A 14,181-nucleotide genomic window follows, 5' to 3' on the forward strand; every position below is an offset into this window, starting at 1 on the left:
CAGTCTCAGAACTCGATGTTAACAAATTTCTCTTCTTCAGAAACACTTTCCTTGCCATTGCCAGTCTACATTTTATATCCTCTCTACTTCAACCATCGTCAGTTATTTTGCTCCCCAAATAGCAAAACTCGTTTACTACTTTAAGTGTCTCATTTCCTAATCTAATTCCCTCAGTATCACCCGACTTAATTCGACTACATTCCATTATCCTCGTTTTGCTTTTGTCGATGTTCATCTTGTATACTCCTTTCAAGACACTGTTCATACCGTTCAACTGCTCTTCCAAGTCCTTTGTTGTCTCTGACAGAATTACAATGTCATCGGCGAACCTCAAAGTTTTTACTTCTTCTCCATGAATTTTAATACCTACTCCGAATTTTTCTTTTGTTTCCTTTACTGCTTGCTCAATATACAGATTGAATAACATTGGGGACAGGCTTCAACCCTGTCTCACTCCTTTCCCAACCACTGCTTCCCTTTCATGCCCCTCGACTCTTATAACTGCCATCTGGTTTGTGTACTATTGTGTAAGAAACAAATTTAAACTGTTAAATTGTCTATTATTCAATGACGAAATCCATACAATGTAAATTGTTTCACAGATTAATAAAGAAATCAAATCGAACTTCAGGTTCTTATTAAGTTTTGAATGAATATTTGTGCAGCTTTTTCCAAGCAGTGCTACATTACAGATAACTGCATCATCTGCAAAAAGTCTGAGGTTTCTATTAATATTGTCTGCAAGGTGATTAATGTTCATCAAATGTGCCAACATATGTCCACGGGGCACACCTGAGGTTACTCCTACATCTGACAATGACTCTCCAACCGAGATAACGTGCAGTCTCCTGCCTACCGAGAAAACCTCTATCCGGTCATAAATTTCAGCCGATACGCCTCACTATTGTACTTTCATTAATAAATGTAACTCTGGTACCGAGTCAAATGCTTTTCCTATGTCTATCGATACTGAATAAAGCCGACTACCTCAATCTGTGGCTCTCAGGATGTCACACGAGAAAAGTGCGAGTTGCATTTCGTGTGACCTACGTTTTTGGAATCTGTGCTGGCTGGTGTGGAGGAGGTATTTCTATTTGAGGTACCTCATTACATCTGAGCTCAGAATATGTTCTACGATTCTATGAGGTTCATTCAAATGGAACCCGGTCAGTGCGTCTACCTCCGCCTTACACATAAGGTGGCACCACGTAGCTGTAAGTATGGCAGCACCATCTATCGATAGAGAGACTGACGCACGCACACTGTTTGATATTGCATAGAGCCAGTGTGGTTTCGTGCTGAAGAGAAGGTACTCACACAAGTTATAAGTTATTGTACACTGCCAAACTTGCAGCCGAGTAAGCAGGAACGACGAGGAGTGCATTTTTTGGCAGCAGAGGGAGCTGGAGGCCGTGAAATGTATCGAAGACTACGTACGGTGAGTACAGTCCAATTCATTCGAGTGTTGTGGAATGGCGCAAATGATTCCTCGAGAGGTGCGAGTCACTGGAAGACGACGTTCGTCCCGGACAGCCTCATCCTGCCATCACAGCAAAAACGGTTGCAGAAGTGAAGGGTTTAGTCTCGGACAACCGCAGAATCACTGCGGATGGGGTCCGTCGGTTACTGGGTATCGGCACGGGCACCACCCACACCGTAATGCATCGACACCTGAACTTTCAAAAAATCTGTGTGCAGTGGTTTCCCCACCAACTGACCGCCGAACTGCACAGTACTCGAACGGTGCTGTCTTCGAGTCACCAGCAACGTTATCGTGAGGAGGAATACGGCTTTCTGTTATATATTGTCACAGATGATGAAACACGGTGCCACCATTTTGAACCGGAAAGCAAGCGTCAGAGCAAGCAGTGGAAACGTGTGACTTCACTAACTCCAAAGAAATCTAAGGCCGTGCACACCAGTGTTGGGAAAGTCACGATGTCCTTCTCTTTTGACCAGAAGGGCCCACTGTTTGTCGAGTTCCTGGAACGGGGAACCACCGTCAATGCTCAGAGTTATCGAGCCAATTTACAAAACCTTAGACGAGCCATCGAGTTGAAATGCTGAGCTGAGGTGCGTTGTCTAATGGTATTATCCTCCTGCACGATAACGTCCCCACACACACCGCCAATGTGGTGAAGATGACATTGCAACAATTTTGGTGGGAAATGCTGGAACATCCACTGTACAGTCCCAACCTTTAACCGTGTGACTTCCATGTGTTTAGACCTCTAAACCGAGCTATTCGTGGACATCGATTTGCAACGCACGATGAAGTGTGTGACTTTGATCCGACAGCAGCCTACTAGATTCTTCAAGTGTCACAACGGGATAAATGTGCCAACAGTTTTGGTGACTATTTTCGGGTACGTGTACTGTGTACGGCCACATTTTTGAGTTACTAAAATCGTTACCGTTACTTTACATTAGTGACCGGGTTTCATACGAATGCCCCTTATAGAAGAAAAGGATATCAATAATTCTGGATGGCGGTTTAGTGGATGACTCGTGCTACCCTTCTTGTGGATGGGTGCGACCAGTGCTTTCTTGCAATGAGAGGGCATTTGTGTAACAAAATAAGCTATTTATTGAGACCTCAGAATGTGTTCTGTGAACCTACCCCACTTTCTCGCCAGCTAGTTGTACCGAAAAGCTCTTTCCTCACTGATTTTGTTCACTTCATTAGTTACTGGATCTACTTAACTAATTTTCAGACCGTACAGTATAGGTAAAACTCGGAGCAATTAGAGCTCGCACGGGTGGCCCAATGATAAAGTCCAAGACTACTGAATCAAATAAGTCAGATTCCATCCTCGGAATCGTGTTAACAGAGATACGAGTGCCGACGATGTGACATATTGGAAGATGTTGCGTCGAGCGACTGTAGGGGGATATGAGATTACTTACACAAAATTTTGTGTCGGTGGGATGAATGGCAGCTAGCTCTACACATAGAAAAATGTAAATTAGAGTAGACAAGCAGGAGAAAGAAACTTGTAATGTTCGGATACAGCGTCAGTAGTGTTCTGGTCGATGCGATCACGTCACGTAAATACCTGGTCGCAATGCTGCAGAGTGATACGAAACGGAACGAGCACGTGAGGATTGTGATAGTGAAGGCGAGTGGTCAACTTTGGTTTATTGGGAGAATTTTAGGTAAGGTGGTTCATCTATACAGGGTACCGCATACAGAACCCTAGTGCGACCTATTCTCGAGCACTGCTCGAGTGGTTGGGATCAGTACCAGGTCGGATTAAAGGATGACATTGAATCAATTCAGAGGCAGGCTGCTAGATTTCTTACTGGTAGGTTTAAACAGTAACAAATCTTACAGAGATACTCTGGGAACTCCAATGGGAATCCCTGGAGGAAAGATGACATTCTTTTCCAGGAATGCTACTGAAAAAAATTTAGAGAATTGGCATTTGAAACTGACTGCAGAATGATCCTAGTGACGCCAACATACATTTCGCATTAGGACCACGAACATATGAGACGTTAAGGCTCGTACACAGGCATACAGGCAGTTGAAACTTCCTGGCAGTTTAAAACTGTGCTGTACCGAGACTGGAACTCGGGACCTTCGCCTTTACTTGGCAAGTGCTCTGCTGTCTGAGCTACCCGAGCAAGACTTACACCCTGTTCTCACAGCTTTAATTCCGTCAGTACCTCATCTCCTACCTTCCAAACTTCCCATTCATTCTGCATACAGGCAGTTGTTTTTCCCTCACTCTACCTGTGAGTGGAACACGAAAGGCTACAACTAGTAGGAGTAGTAGTAGAAGTAGTAATAGTAGTACAGGGCACCCTCCAACATGCACCATGCAGTGGCTTGCAGAGTATGTATGTATGTAGATGCAGACCAGTTGTTCCCTACCTTTCTTAGACCATTACCCCTGAATGCAATCGGACATTAGTTAGCACTCCGACCCACCCCGTCCCCCTTCTCCACATTATCACTAACTTTAGCACCTAACTAAACTTTAGAATGGAATACTTTTCTTGGAACACTATTTACATTGTGTGTGTGTGTGTGTGTGTGCGTGTGTGTGTGTGTGTGTGTGTGTGTGTGTGTGTGTGTGTGTGTGTGTGAACGAAGAATGATGACATTCGTGGTGCATTGCAAGAGCTACCCGCAACTCTTTCTCAGAAAAGGAATCTAACTATCCAAAGTGAGGGTATGACACTCGATACAAAACATACTTCCCCTGCATTACTCCTCTCCAGTGTGGCACTTGCCTGACCTGCGTTCTTCATTCCCATTTAAAATCAAGCAAAAGCAGATTTGTGTACTATACTCACTGTTCGTAAATCACTTCACTGCCGCATTCCTTACTTCTCAATTGGCAGAAATTGGACAACTTCAGTTGTTCAAGCTTTGTGTCTTCTTCTTCTTCTTCCACTACTACTTTTAACTCTGTCCAGCACTATGATAGCCCTTAGGTAGTTCTGCTGTGTTGAGCTGGCAAATTATTAATTTATCTGTTTCGAACCAAATAATGAACCAATTTCTGGGCTATTGAAGGTACTACCTACAACTTGGAGAAGGCATTATCTTGAGATATTTAGCATTTGTTACATATACGTTTCATTTTTATCATAAGCGATGTAAGGGACGAAGCACAACATGTGTGTGTAGTCGGTGGACTGGGTGAGGAACCTGTAACCTCCACTGCACTAACTGAGAAAAAATAGTTGTTGTTGTTGTCTTCAGTCCTGAGACTGGTTTGATGCAGAGGACGCCATCATCATTTAACCGTACAGTAAAGCTGCATGCCCTCGGGAAAAATTACAGCTGTAGTTTCCCCTCGCTTTCAGCCGTTCGCAGTACCAGCACAGCGAGGCCGTTTTGGTTAGTGTTACGAGGCCAGATCAGTCAATCGTCCAGACTGTTGCCCCTGCAACTACTGAAAAGGCTGCTGCCCCTCTTCAGGAACCACACGTTTGTCTGGCCTCTCAACAGATACCCCTCCGTTGTTGTTGCACCTACGGTACGGCCACCTGTATCGCTGAGGCACGCGAGCTCCCCGCCGACAGCAAGGTCCGTGGTTCTGGGGAGGGGGGGGTGGGGGGGGGGGGGGGAAGTTATACACTATGTGATCAAAAGTATCTGGACACCCCCAAAAACATACATTTTAGATATTAGTTGCCTTGTGCCGCCAGCTACTGCCAGGTACTCCATATTAGCAATCTCAGTAGTCATTACACATAGTGAGAGAGCAGAATGGGGTGCTCTGCGGAACTCTCAGACTTCGAACGTGTTCAGGTGACTGGGTGCCACTTGCGTCATATGTCTGTACGCGAGATTTCCACACTACTAAACATCTCTAGGTCCACTGTTTTCGATGTGATAATGAAGTGAAAACGTGAAGGGACACTTACAGCACAAAAGCGTACGGGCCGATTTCATCTGTTGACTGACAGAGACCACCGACAGTTGAAGTGGGTCGTAATGTGTAATGGACAGACATCTATCCAGACCGTCATACAGGAATTTGATACTGCATCGGGATCCACTGCAAGTACTAAACAGTTAGTCAGGAGGTGAGAAAACTTGGATTTCAGCCTAGAGCGGCTCCTCATTAGCCACACATCGCGCTGGTAAATGCCGAATGACGTCTCGTTCGGTGTAAGGAGCATAAATGTTGGACGATTGAACAGTGGAAAAACGTTGTGTGGAGTGACAAACCGTGGTACACAATGTGGCGATCCGATGGCAGGGTGTGGGTATGACGAATGCCCGGTGAACGTCATCTGCCAGTCTGTGTAGTGCAAACAGTAAAATTCAGAGGTTACGGTGTGGTTGTGTTTTTTTTTGGAGAGAGCTTGCACCCTTTGTTGTTTTGTGTGGCATTGTCACAGTACAGGCATACACTGACGTTCGAGCACCTTGTCGCTTACCACTGTCAAAGAGCAACGTTTCGACACAATCGAGCACCTGTTCGTAATGCACGGCCTGTGGCAGAGTGGTTATATGACAATAACATCCCTGTAATGGACTGGCCTGCACAAAGTCCCGACTTCAGGCCTACAGAACACCTTCGAGATGTTTTGGAACGCTGACTTCGTACCAGGCCTCACCGACCGACATCGGTACCTCTCCTCAGTGCTGCATTCTGTGAAGAATGGGCTGCCATTCCCCGAGAAACCTTCCAGCACCTGATTGAATGTATGCCTGCAAGAGTAGAAACTGTCATCAAGTCAACAGTGGGCCAACACCATACGGAATTCCAGCATTGCCGACGGAGGGCAGCACGAACTTGCAAGTCATTTTCAGCCAGCTGTCGAGATACTTTTGATCACATTGTGTACAGTCAGTATTACAGTAATTATGATAATAGTAATGATCTTTTGAAAATAATTTAGTTTCATGCAAACAGAATCGAATTGTTTGGTTTTTACCCCCCAGAAAATTTCATTTTACTCCTCAGGGGGTAATTACCCCCAGGTTGGAAACCACTCACACACAGAGTCCTAGGATTTTTATCTATCACTTAGCACTTCTCTCACCTCTATTAATGTGAAAAACTGTTACTTGCATCGCGGTTCAGTTTTCACGTTAAGCTATTGGTGCCCCTATAACTGGAAGAGAAAGTCAGTTGAGATGTGGAGGAAATACCATCTCCACTAGGATCCTGCCTAGCAGAGCACAGCCCAGTGTTCAGACTGGCCTTCAGATCAATGACAGTTTTACTTTTACGTCATAAGGGAGTGTTCGAGCTCGACTGGCAGTTTCCGTGTGGACGCACACGAATAAAAATGATTAATTATCTTCCGTTTATTGTTAAGATTGTACATTCTGTGTGTGGGTGTTCTAGACAGGTATGTGTGCCATTACACGAGAGCTGAAATCGTGGACCAACGTCCGAGGGCACTGCAGATATGCAGCGTGGTCCGGCATTCTTTCAATACTCAATCGGGAGGCACACCAGAGAATGTGTGCCGCCTGCTGCCGCTTTCTCTTTTGTTTTATACTGGTTACAGAGCAGTTGTAATATCATACCTGCCCTGTGTGAGATGCCAGATCTCAGTGCTGCTGTCCCCTCCCCTCCTACCACATTTCTGCCCATCAGAACGCTGAGCGCCTGATTAAAGATATTTTTCCGTGTAGAATTCCATTATTTCAAATTTGTATCCTCCAAAGGATACTAATTTAAATTATAATGTTATGCTGTGTGTACAGGGTGAGAGAGGTCCCGATTTCAAAATTAAACATCACAAAAACTATGAGGCTCGTTCAATAACATATTTATTGTTAAGAGTCAGAATTTGGTGACAATATACATCCACTTTTGTTGTCCGTATCCTATTTTTCTACACAGTCTCCATCACATTCTACGGCAGTGCGCCAATGTTGTCAAAGAGTGTGTATTCACCGGTGGTAAAAGCTCTTGTCAGGGTGTGTTTCAGTGCTACTGTGAATTGTGAAATGGATAACATGAAGGAGCAATGGATTCGCATCAAATGCTGTTTCGAGTTGAAGAACACTGCAGCTGAAACACACGCGTGCTGGCAAAGGGATTCGATGAGAGTACACTGTCGAGCTAGAAAACTTGAGAGTTTTGAGCACTTTGAAAAAAACTAAGAATTTGTGGCAGACATTTGCTCGACAGTCGACGTGCACGATACCAGAAACAATCACATAATGCACGAGCTGATTCGCGAAGACTAAAGGCAGACAATTCGTGGTAAGACTCGGGCTATCGTACGGTACGTATCAACAAATTCTAGATGAGGAACTGAATGTAAGATGAATTGCAGCAGAGTCTGTCACTCACCTTCTCAGATTCGACCGACAAAACCTCGGGATTCGGACGTGCACTGAGCTGCAATAAAGAGTTCGAGAGTATGCAAAATCCTTATCTAGAGTCATAACAGGTCACGAGTCTCGGGTCCGAGGTCGACAAGATCGCAGTGACGTGAAGTCAGTGCCGATCGTATTTTTTGACATTTGGGGAGTAGTGCATAATGATTTTGTTCCATTCGGTCAGCCTATCAGCGGACAACTTTACTCTGTGCCTTTGAGGTGACTAAGGAATAATGTTTGGCACAAATGGCCAGAGTTACGGAAAAAGAAAGGTCGATCGGTGCACCGTGACAAAGCACCCGTGCACGCCTCGCTCAGTGTGAAGGAACTGATGGCCAAAACAACACAGCAACGCTCCCCACCCTCCCTACTTGCCAGGCCTAGCACTGTCCTACTTCTACCTGTCCCTGAAGATGAAAATTGTGTCGAAAGGGTGACATTTTGACTCGACTAAGAACACCTCACAGGAATCACAACACATCCCGAACACCCTTCATCCTGTATACTTCCAGGGGTGCTTCAAAAAATGGGAACAACACTGGGGTCATTGCATATAAGCCTGATATGACTACTTTGAAGGTGGCAGAGGAAACTAGGACGTAAGTATAGTTTTCCAAATTTTGCAGTGAAATTCTCGGATATTTTGGGTAGCACCTCGTACACTGCTGGGAACTATATTCCAGCTTGTGATACCTTATGTTGCTGAGTGGGTCCCATCAACCAACATAAGTAACTTCAAATTTTTATTTTTAAATATTTGCTAATTTTCTAACTACAGTGTATTTTGTTTGAAGACCAACTGCTTTAAGAACACTTGACAACAACCATTTGTCAAAACTGAAAACTGCAATTGGAATACAAAATATTTTAACACCCTCAAGCAGCATAACTTCATTCAAAACTATGTGGGCCGTATTTTTTTTACACCTCCGATCACTTTGTATAGAAGCTACGCAAAGGCAGAAAGTGGACATGCGCACATGCACTGTAGGCTACTGCGCAACTCTTGCGCTACACACTCCGCCATTGCCGACCTCAAGACATCAGTCTGCAATGCCTACAGCCACATAAACATGGCTGCCGTCATTGTTGCTCCCATCAAGTGTGAATTACGAAGTGTAATTCGGTTTCTGCAAGCAGAAGGGAATAGTGCAGCAGAAATTCATTGGAGAATGAGCTGAGTGTATTGTGATAACTTCACGACTGATGGTGTTGTGTGTGAATGGTGCCAAAAGTTTAAAAATGGCCAAAATGATGTGCACAATGAAGGTGGCCAAGGACGCAAGTCTGTCGTTACAGCTGACCTTGTCGAACGAGTTGACAGAATGGTTAGAGAAAAATCATAGGTTCACCGTAACTGCTTTGTCTATGGAAATTCCAGAAGTTTCAAGATCTGACATGTTGTTGTTGTGGTCTTCAGTCCTGAGACTGGTTTGATGCAGTTCTCCATGCTACTCTATCCTGTACAAGCTGCTTCATCTCCCAGTACTTACTGCAACCTACATCCTTCTGTATCTGCTTAGTGTATCCGATCTTGGTCTCCCTCTATGATTTTTACCCTCCACGCTGCCCTCCAATACTAAATTGGTGATCCCTTCATGCCTCACAACATGTCCTACCAACCAATCCCTTCTTCTAGTCAAGTTGCACCAAAAATTTCTCTTCTCCCCAATTCTATTTAATACCTCCTCATTAGTTATGTGATCTACCCATCTAATCTTCAGCATTCTTCTGTAACACCACATTTCAAAAGCTTCTATTCTCTTCTTGTCCAAACTACTTATCGTCCATGTTTCACTTCCAAACATGGCTACACTCCATACAAATACTTTCATTATCCTCGTTTTGTTTTTGTTGATGTTCATCTTATATCCTCCTTTCAAGACACTATCCATTCCGTTCAACTGCTATTTTAAGTCCTTTGCTGTCTCTGACAGAATTACAATGTCCTCGGTGAGCCTCAAAGTTTTTATTTCTTCTCTGTGGATTTTAATACCTACTCTGAATATTTATTTTGTTTCCTTCACTGCTTGCTCAATATACAGATTGAATAACATCAGGGATAGGCTACAACCCTGTCTCACTCCATTCCCAAGCACTGCTTCCCTTTCGTGTCCCTCGACTCTTATAACTACCATCTGGTTTCTGTACAAATTGTAAATAGCCTTTTGCTCCCTGTATTTTACCAAGCCACCTTCAGAATTTGAAAGAGAGTATTCCAGTCAACATTGTCAAAAGCTTTCTCTAAGTCTACAAATGCTAGAAACATAGGTTTGCCTTTCCTTAATCTAGCTTCTAAGATAAGTCGTAGGGTCAGTATTGCCTCAAGTGTTGCAATATTTCTACGGAATCCAAACTGATCTTCCTCGAGGTCTGCTTCTACCAGTTTTTCCATTCGCCTGTAAAGAATTCACGTCAGTATTTTGCATCTGTGACTTATTTAAGTGATTGTTCGGTAATATTTTCACATCTGTCAGCACCTGCTTTCTTTGGGATTGGAATTATTATATTCTTCTTGAAGTCTGAGGGTATTTCGCTTGTCTCATACATCTTGCTCACCAGACGGTAGAGTTTTGTCAGGACTGGCTCTCCCAAGGCTGTCAGTAGTTCTAATGGAATGTTGTCTACTCCCGGGGCCTTGTTTTGACTTAGGTCTTTCAGTGCTCTATAAAACTCTTCACGCATTATCGTATCTCCCATTTCATCTTCATCTACATCCTCTTTCATTTCCATAATATTGTCCTCAAGTACATCGCCCTTGTATAGACCCGCTATATACTCCTTCCTTACTCTATATACTCCACCTTACTGCTTTCCCTTCTTTGCTTAGAACTGGGTTTCCATCTGAGCTCTTGATATTCATACAAGTGGTTCTCTTTTCTCCAAAGGTCTCTTTAATTTTCCTGTAGGCAGTATCTATCTTACCCCTAGTGAGATAAGCCTCTACATCCTTACATTTGTCGTCTAGCCATCCCTGCTTAGCCATTTTGCACTTCCTGTCGATCTCATTTTTGAGACGTTTGTATTCCTTTTTGCCTGCTTTATTTATTGCATTTTTATATGTTCTCCTTTCATCAATTAAAGTCAATATTTCTTCTGTTACCCAAGGATTTCTACCAGCCCCCGTCTTTTTACCTACTTGATCCTCTGCTGCCTTCACTATTTCATCTCTCTAAGCTACCCATTCTTCTTCTACTGTATTTGTTTCCCCCATTCCTGTCATTTGTTCCCTTATGCTCTCCCTGAAACTCTGTACAACCTCTGGTTTAGTCAGTTTATCCAGGTCATCTCCTTAAATTTCCACTTTTTTACAGTTTCTTCAGTTTTAATCTACAGTTCATAACCAACAGATTGTGGTCAGAGTCCACATCTGCCCCTGGAAATGTCTTACAATTTAAAACCTGGTTCCTAAATCTCTTTCTTACCATTATATAATATATCTGATACCTTCTAGTCTCTCCAGGCTTCTTCCAAGTATACAACCTTCTTTTATGATTCTTGAACGAAGTGTTAGCTATGATTAAGTTGTGCTCTGTGCAAAATTCTACCAGGCGGCTTCCTCTTTCATTTCTTAGCCCCAATCCATATTCACCTACAACGTTTCCTTCTCTCTCTTTTCCTACTACCGAATTCCAATCACCCATGACTATTAAATTTTCGTCTCCCTTCACTATCTGAATAATTTCTTTTATTTCATCATACATTTCTTCAATTTCTTCGTCATCTGCAGAGCTAGTTGGCATATAAACTTGTACTACTGTAGTAGGCATGGCCTTCGTGTCTATCTTGGCCACATACACTCTAGAATTACTAAACATTTAGGCTACAAAAAACTTTGACATTATTGGCGGCAACATTTTTTGAAGAGGGTATTGCAAAGCCTGGCCACAGGTACAATAAATGTCTCAATGTTTTTGGTGATTATGTTGAAAAGTAACCAAAGACTGCACACTCAAAATTGCCATTCAGAGGTGGCAAAAGATATGAGAACTGCCAGCACAGATGAGCAGCCAACCGACCTTTGAAACAGAGGGCCACAGTGCGCGCAGGGCCTCCCTGAAGGCGATCATCTCGCGTGGCGACGCGAAGTACAGCACCCAGTCTCCGCTCGTGGCGTGCACCTCGCGGCACGAGAACTCCTGCAACAGGGCCACACGTACCGTCAGCGTAGTAAAATGAAGTTACCAGGAGGTAGAGTGAATAGCCATTACTTATGAGAGTAGACTGATAAGTCTGTGATTTCTGTATACAAAATAATGTTACTAAACAAAAACTTTACTTTCTCGACATTCTCTCCTTTCAGCTCAGTACCTTTATCATCTTTTATTCATTTTTTAATCCTTACAAGAAATACTATTTTTCAAGGTATGTAAAATAGAAAATTTGTTCAAGCACTATGTTTTCACTGGCCCAAATTTCTTCTGACCGAGTCAATGTTTGAGGTATGTGAGGATGCAGAAGTCACTCCAAGATAAATGTGGAGAGTAGGGTGGATAGGTATCAGCTCGTAGCTTAATTCCATAAATTTTGCCATGGAAAAACAGATGTGTAGTTGTGCCGACTGTCCTGGTGAAAGAGAACCCTTAGCTTCTATCAACTGGAGTTTTTTTTTTTTAATATATTTTTGTGGAATTGATCCTGATGCAGCACAATATGAGAATGTTCCATTTACCCTTTGCAAGGTAGTTAAAGTAGTTATAAATTCACTGTAGAACTGTGCTTGATATCAATATTACCAGCAGTGACAGTTGCAGATGTCATGTATCAAAATAGAAGTTGGGCAAAATAGCAGTCTATAAATATCACACCTTGAGAATTGCAAAAGACTGTCACCATGAGCCTTGGCACTGACAAAATAGTTTTTTTAAGGATTAGTTCATTGAGGGAAATCTATTTGTAGGATTGTGCTTTTGTTTTGTGTTGAATGTAATGGGTCTACACTGGTGACCAAAATTAAAGCAACAAACCAAAATTTTGCAAGGTTGCATTTATTTTGCCACAAAACAATATACTAGTGTGATAGTAAAGTAGAAACAATATAAAGAATACAGAATTTAAACAACTGCAACATGCATAATGGTAGACAAAAATGTTCTTTATTTTTTCCACCTTAACAGATTTACACACAGATTCCGACAACTGGTTAATGCATTCATTTTTCTCCATTTTCATTAAATCACACACAATTACTGCATTTAGATGCTCTCTACAATGCTCTAATCTTACACAGAATAGATATATGACTTCAATGCAAATAAGAAACTTGTAATTTGGGTATGATCTCTCATCAAAGTCATGAACTTATCAGCCTGACCTCACATTGTTAAGAGAAATATTTTTTTAGTATTGCCAATACATGCACTGAATGCAAAAAAAAAAAAAAAAAAAAACCATTCCCACCTTCTGAAACATCTAGTTTCTAAAGGAATGTGTCTGAGCATGTTACTCAGACCTCAGATTGAGGGGACCCATGTGTTGTAGGGAAGAGGGAAAACAGAAGTGAAAGGGCAGGAATCACAGAAAGCAGATAATACAGGGTGATTCAAAAAGAATACCACAACTTTAGGAATTTAAAACTCTGCACCGACAAAAGGCAGAGCTAAGCACTATCTGTCGGTGAATTAAGGGAGCTATAAAGTTTCATTTAGTTGTACATTTGTTCGCTTTAGGCGCTGTTGACAAGGCGTCAGCGTCAGTTGATGCTAAGATGGCGACCACTCAACAGAAAGCTTTTTGTGTTATTGAGTACGGCAGAAGTGAATCGACGACAGTTGTTCAGCGTGCATTTCGAATGAAGTATGGTGTTAAACCTCCTGGATAGGTGGTGCATTAAACGTTGGTATAAACAGTTTACAGAGAATGGGTGTTTGTCCAAAGGGAAAAGTTCTGGACGGCCGAGAACGAGTGATGAAAATGTAGCACGCATCCAGCAAGCATTTGTTCGCAGCTCAGGAAAATCGACTCGCAGAGCTAGCAGAGAGCTGCAAATTCCACAATCAACTGTTTGGAGAGTCCTACGAAAAAGGTTAGTTATGAAACCTTATCGTCTGAACGTCAACTACCCGAGGCGATGGATCGGCCCGTGACAGAGCACTTCATCACTGGCCTCCAAGAAGCCCTGATCTTACCCCCTGCGATTTTTTCTTATGGGGGTATGTTAAGGATATGGTGTTTTGGCCACCTCTCCCAGCCACCATTGATGATTTGAAACGAGAAATAACAGCAGCTATCCAAACTGTTACGCCTGATATGCTACAGAGAGTGTGGAACGAGTTGGAGTATCAGGTTGATATTGCTCGTGTGTCTGGAGGAGGCCATATTGAACATCTCTTAACTTGTTTTTGAGTGAAAAAAAACCTTTTTAAATACTCTTT

At 42.8% G+C, this 14,181-nt stretch overlaps 1 protein-coding gene across 1 annotated transcript in view; it reads right to left on the reverse strand.

The window, feature by feature from the left end:
* LOC126427276 (pleckstrin homology domain-containing family M member 2) overlaps positions 1 to 14,181 on the reverse strand; it is a 271,933-nt gene that overhangs the window by 29,752 nt on the left and 228,000 nt on the right. The window contains exon 17 of the mRNA XM_050089544.1: positions 11,827 to 11,946. Coding sequence (XP_049945501.1) covers positions 11,827 to 11,946 — 120 coding nt within the window. The remainder of the gene's footprint in view (positions 1 to 11,826; positions 11,947 to 14,181) is intronic.

Source organism: Schistocerca serialis, chromosome 11 (genome assembly GCF_023864345.2).
Source record: "Schistocerca serialis cubense isolate TAMUIC-IGC-003099 chromosome 11, iqSchSeri2.2, whole genome shotgun sequence".
Taxonomy (NCBI): domain Eukaryota; kingdom Metazoa; phylum Arthropoda; class Insecta; order Orthoptera; family Acrididae; genus Schistocerca; species Schistocerca serialis.